Below are 10,149 nucleotides of genomic sequence, written 5' to 3' on the forward strand. Positions count from 1 at the left end.
AGATGCAGCGCCGGGAAAGTCTCAAACAACACAAATGTCTACATGGCCGTACACAAAACCCTAATGAGAGTTTCAACAGCTGCGTGTGGCAGCGAGTAACAAAAACAGTGTTTGTTGGAAGGACAGTACTCAAAATTGGTGTGATGGATGCTATCATCAGCCGGCCGCGCTGCAGTCCGGAACCGCGGGTTCGAATCCTGCCTCGGGCATGGGTGTGTGTGATGTCCTTAGGTTAGTTAGGTTTAAGTAGTTCTAAGTTCTAGGGGACTTATGACCTAAGATGTTGAGTCCCATAGTTCTCAGAGCCATTTGAACCATTTGATGCTGTCATCTGTTTCAATGATTGTGCAATCAGCAGGACAAAATTAATGGACAAATTACGCATCCTGACAGTAAATAATATGATAGCTGCTGTGACTGCCATAGGTCATCAGCGAGCAGTTGAAGCTGAAAGGGCTGTGGAAGCCACCACTGGAGAGTCGAGAGTAAGGAAAAAGCTCCTCAAGAAGTCTCTACAGAGGATAAACAAGCAGTTGGCCAGCAAGATTATGTTAGTGGAAAGTTCTGAACGAGGCATACGGTGAGTCAAAAACACTCTGAACACTCTTTTTTCATGTTCTCGACACCACATTTTCAGAACATTACGTACATACACTCCTGGAAATTGAAATAAGAACACCGTGAATTCATTGTCCCAGGAAGGGAAAACTTTATTGACACATTCCTGGGGTCAGATACAAAACATGATCACACTGACAGAACCACAGGCACATAGACACAGGCAACAGAGCATGCACAATGTCGGCACTAGTACAGTGTATATCCACCTTTCGCAGCAATGCAGGCTGCTATTCTCCCATGGAGACGATCGTAGAGATGCTGGATGTAGTCCTGTGGAACGGCTTGCCATGCCATTTCCACCTGGCGCCTCAGTTGGACCAGCGTTCGTGCTGGACGTGCAGACCGCGTGAGACGACGCTTCATCCAGTCCCAAACATGCTCAATGGGGGACAGATCCGGAGATCTTGCTGGCCAGGGTAGTTGACTTACACCTTCTAGAGCACGTTGGGTGGCACGGGATACATGCGGACGTGCATTGTCCTGTTGGAACAGCAAGTTCCCTTGCCGGTCTAGGAATGGTAGAACGATGGGTTCGATGACGGTTTGGATGTACCGTGCACTATTCAGTGTCCCCTCGACGATCACCAGTGGTGTACGGCCAGTGTAGGAGATCGCTCCCCACACCATGATGCCGGGTGTTGGCCCTGTGTGCCTCGGTCGTATGCAGTCCTGATTGTGGCGCTCACCTGCACGGCGCCAAACACGCATACGACCATCATTGGCACCAAGGCAGAAGCGACTCTCATCGCTGAAGACGACACGTCTCCATTCGTCCCTCCATTCACGCCTGTCGCGACACCACTGGAGGCGGGCTGCACGATGTTGGGGCGTGAGCGGAAGACGGCCTAACGGTGTGCGGGACCGTAGCCCAGCTTCATGGAGACGGTTGCGAATGGTCCTCGCCGATACCCTAGGAGCAACAGTGTCCCTAATTTGCTGGGAAGTGGCGGTGCGGTCTCCTACGGCACTGCGTAGGATCCTACGGTCTTGGCGTGCATCCGTGCGTCGCTGCGGTCCGGTCCCAGGTCGACGGGCACGTGCACCTTCCGCCGACCACTGGCGACAACATCGATGTACTGTGGAGACCTCACGCCCCACGTGTTGAGCAATTCGGCGGTACGTCCACCCGGCCTCCCGCATGCCCACTATACGCCCTCGCTCAAAGTCCGTCAGCTGCACATACGGTTCACGTCCACGCTGTCGCGGCATGCTACCAGTGTTAAAGACTGCGATGGAGCTCCGTATGCCACGGCAAACTGGCTGACACTGACGGCGGCGGTGCACAAATGCTGCGCAGCTAGCGCCATTCGACGGCCAACACCGCGGTTCCTGGTGTGTCCGCTGTGCCGTGCGTGTGATCATTGCTTGTACAGCCCTCTCGCAGTGTCCGGAGCAAGTATGGTGGGTCTGACACACCGGTGTCTATGTGTTCTTTTTTCCATTTCCAGGAGTGTGTAACTTCACAATCGTTTTATCCATGTTCACCAAGTTTCTCTCAAGTGAAGAATGTGATGGTATCTTTGTATTATGCCTAATACATCGCAGAAATAATCTATGTTTGTCATTCTGTATATAATTTTAGCGGTATTTTTAGACAAAATAGTAATGTGGTATAATAGACGGCCAGGTTAGCCGAGAGCGCTAACGCGCTGCTTCCTGGACTCGGGTTGGCGCGCCGGACCCGGATCGAATCCGCCCGACGGGTTAACGACGAGGGCCGGTGTGCCAGCCAGCCTGGATGTGGTTTTTAGGCCATTTTCCACATCCCCCTAGGTGAATACCGGGCTGATCCCCACGTTCCGCCTCAGTTACACGGCTCGCAGACATCTGCACACTTTCGCACTATTCAATGGGTTACACTCGTCACAGACAGTTGGGGTACACTAATTCCTTCCCGGGTTGGCGGCAGGAAGGGTATCTGGCCATCCAATCTAACATTGCCACATCCGATTAACCATGCCGACCCTGCGTCTCCGCGGGAAAAAAGGCACAAGCAAAAGAAAGCAAAAGTAATGTGGTATAATAAGGGTTTTTCTATTCCCTCATATATACTCCAAACTACAAAACGAGAGGCATAATGTGTTCCTACGATTGTTGTCAGTAGCCTGCCACAGTTTGAATACTATTAGACTGATGGTGGACCAGAAAATGGTACCAGAATGGGAATGTGTATTATAAAAACATCTGTCAGGCAAAATACTGTAATTCTTAAACTATAACAGATATTTGAATAAATTTCCTTTTACAGCTTGAGTTGATGTCATTCATTGTTGGTAAAAAAAACCACAACTACCTCTCCATTGTAGATCAAGAGTAATGCGCACTGAGAGCGAGGTATAAAAATGCAGCCCGTACACGTCCAGGTCCCCTTAAGGTATGACGCTGTGACTGCACCGTTGTCTTCTCCCTTTGGAAAGCATCGTAACAACCGGGTTGCGGTTCTCCAACTTTGGTCTTTGCAGGGAATCCACATATTTGTATATACGGGACCCCTGTATAATGGTTACTTCCAATAACAGTTATTTAGATAGGGTACATAGATGTGAATCCTACTCTATTTCATGTCATATGTTCTTGCTAACGAGCTCTCAGCAGTTCTCTGTCTCACTCAGACGAGTTAACCCACTAGGCGTTGCCAGCCTGGGGGAGACTCGACAGCGACCTGAGGATAATGCTGATGTCCGTGCGGCTGCCACGACTGATGGGCTCAGCTGCGTAATTGGTGCTGCTGCCCGTGATGGTGCTGTCCTAGGATGTGCCCACGGCTGTCCAGCCCTTTGCGTCTAACGTAACAGACTGTGGGCCTCACTCCAATGCCTTGTACGGCAGTGCACAGCCCTCTGACTCATCACACTCTGTGAAAAGACCCACCTACCTTAGTGAGCCGGCCGGCCGCTGGTGGCCGAGCGGTTCTGGCGCTACAGTCTGGAACCGCGCGACCGCTACGGTCGCAGGTTCGAATCCTGCCTCGGGCATGGATGTGTGTGTTGTCCTTAGGTTAGTTAGGTTTAAGTAGTTCTAAGTTCTAGGGGACTTATGACCTCAGCAGTTGAGTCCCATAGTGCTCAGAGCCATTTGAACCTTAGTGAGCCGCCCGCATCTCGTGGTCGTGCGGTAGCGTTCTCGCTTCCCACGCCCGGGTTCCCGGGTTCGATTCCCGGCGGGGTCAGAGATTTTCTCTGCCTCGTGATGGCTGGGTGTTGTGTGCTGTCCTTAGGTTAGTTAGGTTTAAGTAGTTCTAAGTTCTAGGGGACTGATGACCATAGATGTTAAGTCCCATAGTGCTCAGAGCCATTTGAACCAACCTTAGTGAGCCACACCCTTTTGTGTGATCGTGTGATAGTGAAACGCTCCTCTAATCTCTTTGATATATTCGACAAAAGTCTCAGTGTACATTAGTTGTTTTCTTTACAGTAAACTATGCACAACTGCACTATGTCCCCTTTATCAAGAGAACTAAAATCGTTTTCGGTTTATTGTTCATAAATGTACCACATTAGGAAATAAAATGCTCATGTCTGTAACAAGAATTTTGCCAAAATCAACTCTAATCACTAGACATAATCGATACAATGTAACCACTACATATCCATATCGTAAACCAACAGTTTCCTGTGTGTTTTGATGTAACATAAAATATCTTTACAATAATGCCTTACTTACATAAATCAGATAATGTGCACAACGTCACTCAACATCACAGTCTCACTTACGATATTTTACTGTTACATGCTACACTGAAGCGCGAAGGGAACTGGTGTAGGCATGCGTATTCAAATACAGAGATATGTAAACAGGCAGAATACGGCGCTGCGGTCAGCAACGCCTACATAAGACAGCAAGTGCCTGGCGCTGTTGTTAGATCGATTACTGCTGCTACAGTGGCTGGTTATCGATATTTAAGAGAGTTTGAACTTGGTGTTATTGTCGGCTCACGAACTATGGGACACAGCATCTCCGAGGTAGCGATGAAGTGGGGATTTTCCCGTACGACCATTTCACGAGTGTACCGTGAATATCAGGAATCCGGTAAAACATCAGATCTCCTACATTCCTGCAAGAACGAGACCAACGACGAATGAAGAGAATCGTTCAACGTGACAGAAGTGCAACCCTTCCGCAAAGTGCTCCAGATTTCAATGCTGGACTATCAACAAGTGTCAGCATTCAAAAGGCCGGCCGTTGTGGCCGAGCAGTTCTAGGCGCTTCAGTCTGGAACCGCGCGACCGCTACGGCCGCAGGTTCGAATCCTGCCTCGGGCTTGGATGTGTGTGATGTCGTTAGGTTAGTTAGTTTGAAGTAGTTCTTAGTTCTAGGGGACTGATGACCTCAGATGTTTAAGTCCCATAGTGCTCAGAGCCATTTGAACCATTCAAAGAAACATAATCGATATGGGCTTTCGGAGCCGAAGGCCCACCCGTGTACCCTTAATGACTGCACGAAACAAAGCTTTACGTCTCTTCTGGGCCTGTCAACACCGACATTGGACTGTTGATGACTGGAAACATGTTGCCTGGTTGGAGAGTCTCGTTTCAAATTGTATCGAGTGGACGGACGTCTACGGGTATGGGGACAATCTCATGAATCCATGGACCCTGCACGTCAGCAGGGGACTGTTGAAGCTACTGGAGGCTGTGTAATGGCGTGGGGCGTGTGCGGTTTGATTGGTGTGGTACCCTTAATAGTCTAGGTATCACTCTGAAAGGTGACAAGTGCGTAAGCATTCTGTCCGATCACCTGCATCTATTCATTTCCATTGTGCATTCCTACGAACTTGGGTAATTCCGGCACGACAATGCGACACCCCACACGTCCAGAATTGCTACAGAGTGGCTCCAGGAACACTCTTCTGAGTTTAAACACCTCCGGTTTTGGGAGGAAGCTTCTCGGCTTCCACCTCCGTGGATCGAGTCCACTAAATCGTATTACTGAACTAAAAAAGAAAAGCTGTCATCAACTCGAAGAATGATTTGAACACCATAGTGCTTTACCAGGCCTTATCTTAATGGAGGTGGTATGCAATAGAATCGACTTCAGTTTTGATCAAATTTTTGAAATTTTTATTAAAATTATTATTTCTTTATTAACGAACATGCCGTTATTGCGAATCCGTTGCCACGCGTTGTTTCAGGAGCTATTTTATTTTTCGTCATTCCTGTTTTGGACCGGGAGGAACTCGAGAGCAACATGAATTCTGCTGCTTATATCACTGCTTTTATTGTAGGAAGAAAATATTGGAGTTTCGATTCAGGACATGAGCTTTGAATATAATTATACGTATGGAAAACATAACGCCAAGTAATTATAAGTAAAAAATTAAAACAAACGGACTAGCCGAGCAATACTTCGAAATGAGCTTGTGACAATACTGCTTCTTATCAGTCATCCTGCAAGACTGAAAATGGAGTTTTTTTTAAATATTGCTTTAAATTAATATTCTGTTACATTGGTATATTACACGGGGTGTGAGCTGTATAAGTGCATATACAGTATGGTCAGAAAATGTCTGAAACGCTTGTAGGGATGTTACAGGGCAGGTTGTACTGAGACATAAAAGTTAAGAAAGAAATTCGATACGTTGCGCCGTTTCCGAGTTATTTAGCATTGAAGTTAGCCAATCAGATCGTCGCGCGCGTAAATTCAAGTTTCAGCTAACGAGATAAAGCACTCGTTGAGCAACAACGCCCCTGGCAGGCCGCTTGAGTGTGAGCTCGCGACGCCCCGATTGGCTAAATTCTATGCTAAATAACTCGGAAACGGAGCAACGTATCGAATTTCTTTCTTAACTTTTATGTCTCAGTACAACCTGCCCTACAAGCATTCACACATTTTCTGACCAACCTGTATATTAACTGATGACTGAAGACAGTGTGCTGAACAACATTACATCAGTATTGCAGACTAACAATTGTAACTATTAGGAATAGTATGTTTTTCCGTTATTAAGTACTTCCAAGTATTGACCATTAATGCATATTTTATCCTGGGCAGCAGATCAGGTATTTGAAGTGTGGAAACGCGGAAGCAAAACAGTTAGTCTATACTGACCAGCGTCATCCACTTAGTGGCGCAGTTACTATCGTGCAGAAAACATCAGGTAGTATATTATGCTACGTGTTTGCGGGAAAACTGTAAGACGCAGAGAAAAAAACGACTAACATACTGCAGTGAGTACCTATTAAGATACCAATGATCACAACAGCTGCACTTATATCTCTAACGCCCTGTATGTATAATCTAATTACACGGCACGGAAAGTGATGAAATGAAAAAAAAAACATGCCACTTACATTTTAAATTGTGGAGTTCACACAGGCTCTCAACAGAACGGAACGGAACGGGACTGAAACGCCAGTATAAACGTACAAACCTCAAGGATTCTCGGGAAGTAAGTTTTAACGTTGACATCGGTGAAGAAACTGTGTCGTCGTTTGCTGACATCGGAACCAAAGCAATTCTTGCTGCGATCACGCGTATTGTAGAGGTAAATTTTGTGCTTTTGTGTCTTCTTAATCTGCGTCTTGTTGTTTGCTTTGTTTCCATGACACTGTGCGAAAGTTCCAGAAGGATTTGCACAATTTCGTGTGGGTGTTTTTCCACCTTTTCTACAAAAGAAAGGCCAAATGTCTGAAAACGAAGAATTGTGTAAGCTGTAAAATATCAGAACAACGAAAAAGCCAACAATATGCAAAAATAGCAACACAAATACATGAAACAATTTTCATTCAAAAATCTTTCTCTAACAGTAAAAAAGGTCAGATCTTTTGTAGGATAAAAATATAGGTGTTTTTAATGTTAATTGGGACCTTGAAATAAAATAAAACAGATTAGGTAAGGTAATAAGTCTTTACATGTTGTGTTCTAAACATTGTTTGCTTTCTTTTGAGGTACATATTTCCTCTAGCGCTTTCATGTCGACGATTTTAAATGTGTCGATGTCACTTTTCCCATTCTCCCACTTCTCAGCAATGTGGAACATTCACCATATAATCTTTGTGTAGGACATCTCTCATGAAGTTTGTTTTGGTCATTAATAGGCTCTGTCATTTCTGGTTCCTTGATTTAAATACGCTGTTCCGAATTTCAGTTTCACAGATGGTACCTTACAGTACACCTTCGCCACGCAGCACTGAACTAGATGGTGACTTCGCCTACCGTTCCGTCTCGTAGACATCCAACGTGAATCGACCTTTATGTGTAAACCATTTGTTTAATGAGCACTCCGAAGTCTAGTACGTCTTGATACTTTTCACATTAAGAAATTGTTGCCACATGTGACCTACTCGACCTAGTAATTCTGTCAAAACACTATTAACCCTCTGTGATTTCCCTAAATCACTCCAGGTAAATGCCGGGATGGTTCCTCTGAAAGGGCACGGCCGACTTCCTTCCCCATCCTTCCCTAATCCGACGAGACCGATGACCACGCTGTCTGGTCTCCTTCCCCAAACCAACCAACCAACCTATTAACCCTCTATTGCATGATTTTTGTTTTTAGCAAACCAGTTTCAAATGAAAAACATATCTGGGGTACGGTCTGACACACAAAATATTGTATAATAGGTTAAACATCGAAATTTTGATGTAATTTTGATTTAGTCAATATTTTAGTTTGTTGCCATATGGCAACACCATGTGTATGTCAACACACTTCCCAGAAGACCCACAACATTTTTATTTACGTACATGTATAAAATGACTTAGGAAATATGCACAATTGTGATTCTACATACATTTACGAATAGTTTCAGGTGAACAACTGTTACTTTTCTGTTTTTTTAAATATTTTGTCATATTATTTAACAATTCGATATCTCATTCATCACTCAGTGTGAAATTTCAGAAAACAGTTATTATTTGCAGTGGAACATAAATGCACCTTGCATTTCAACATTTCATTCCCACAATTCCATTGCATGATGGAACTTTGCGCCTTCCTTTGACATCCATAATAGGCAAATTTCCTATGCCATCTAGCCGCATATCTTTTGCAGGCAGTGCAGCTGTTGGTCCTTTCTTCTTCTTCGCCATGTAGGCTCTCTCAATGGAATTACTTTTAGGTTTTTCTTGCTTTCTTGCCTCACTTTTCCCCTGGAACAACAAACATCTACCTATGACCTTCTTGAACTCTGCTAAAGCAAGCATGCTTTTCCAATGCATTCCACTTGATAGTGCATCTCTTCTGTAAAGAAACCAAACATTCACTATAATCAGGTCTAGAATATGAAAAAAATATTCTGTGATACCATTTTTGGAACGTATCTGGATCCTATACAATGCTAGAACTGAATCCACAAGATCTACACCTCCTATGAACTGATTATACTCTACTACTGGCTTGGGACAAGACACTTTGACTGACTTCTTCAACTTCTTGTCAAATATTTCTGCTTCAGTCATTGGATTTGCTCCCACAAAATTGCTGAGGAAAGTTACAAATTTGTTGTCACGCCACTTTACAGCAGAATACTGCACATCTCCCATGGAATACTGTCTTTCATCTGTTGCACCTTTTCCAGATCACTTCATTTTCTTGTCAGAGACGAACACACATTCCCTTGGACGATTGGAACGAACAGTGCCTAGGTTGTAGATTCCTCTTTCTGCCAGTTTCATTTCCAGATCTAAACTACAAAACCAGTTGTCAAAAAATATTTTATTATTATTGTACTTGGCTATTACACTCCCTAGCCTTATCACAACATTTCCACTGGGTCCTATGTCAGGAAGAGCCGGCCGCGGTGGTCTAGCGGTTCAGGCGCTCAGTCCGGAACCGCGCGACTACTACGGTCGCAGGTTCGAATCCTGCCTCGGGCATGGATGTGTGTGATGTCCTTAGGTTAGTTAGGTTTAAGTAGTTCTAAGTTCTAGGGGACTGATGACCACAGATGTTAAGTCCCATTGTGCTCAGAGCCATTTGAGCCTATGTCAGGAAGATGTTCATTTTGGTTAATTTTGCCAGTATACAGTTCGTAGTTGTATACTAAACCATTCACATCACACAGAAAAAACATTCTGTAGTCACATCTCTTTGGTTTTTTGATTGTACTGTTTCATTGAATGACGCCCTTTGAATGATTAAGTCTACTCGTCAAGGCTGAATTTTTCCGACTTCGGTAGCACTTTACTCTTAGAAACATTATGCTCAATAAGGCTTCTAATTTTGTACATAGGATCATATCCTGGCTCTCCTTCGGGTATTGTTTTTAAATTATCAGCAAAATGTGTGTTACCTTTTATTTGTTCAAAGTGATTTACACGCATTCAATCAGCCACAATGGAAACTCTAGTATCAGGATTCCAGTATTCTCTAGTAGAAGGGAGTCCAATCACAGACATAAAGAACACCATTCCTATTAAAATTTGTAATTCTTGTCTGTTACGTTTCAGCCCTTTTGCAGGACTTTTTCTGAATGGATAGTCTGTTTGACTCCTCAACAATAATGTCCAACATTTCCCTTCCAAGAAACATATGAAAATATTCTTGTGGACTGCATACATGTGAAGGTCGCATAGGTACACTTCTAG

At 44.5% G+C, this 10,149-nt stretch overlaps 1 protein-coding gene across 1 annotated transcript; it reads right to left on the bottom strand.

The window, feature by feature from the left end:
* Positions 1-8,508: 8,508 nt before the first annotated feature.
* Positions 8,509-9,105, bottom strand: LOC126232416 (piggyBac transposable element-derived protein 4-like). The gene has a single exon (XM_049942698.1). It carries the CDS (start codon positions 9,103-9,105, stop codon positions 8,509-8,511), a length of 597 nt encoding a protein of 198 aa, XP_049798655.1.
* Positions 9,106-10,149: the final 1,044 nt, after the last annotated feature.

This window comes from Schistocerca nitens, chromosome 1 (assembly GCF_023898315.1).
Source record: "Schistocerca nitens isolate TAMUIC-IGC-003100 chromosome 1, iqSchNite1.1, whole genome shotgun sequence".
Classification (NCBI taxonomy): Eukaryota; Metazoa; Arthropoda; class Insecta; order Orthoptera; family Acrididae; genus Schistocerca; species Schistocerca nitens.

Excerpts from the sequence above, each read along its gene's own strand:
- LOC126232416 (XM_049942698.1), bottom strand. The coding sequence starts at position 9,105 with ATGGGAGATGTGCAGTATTCTGCTGTAAAGTGGCGTGACAACAAATTT.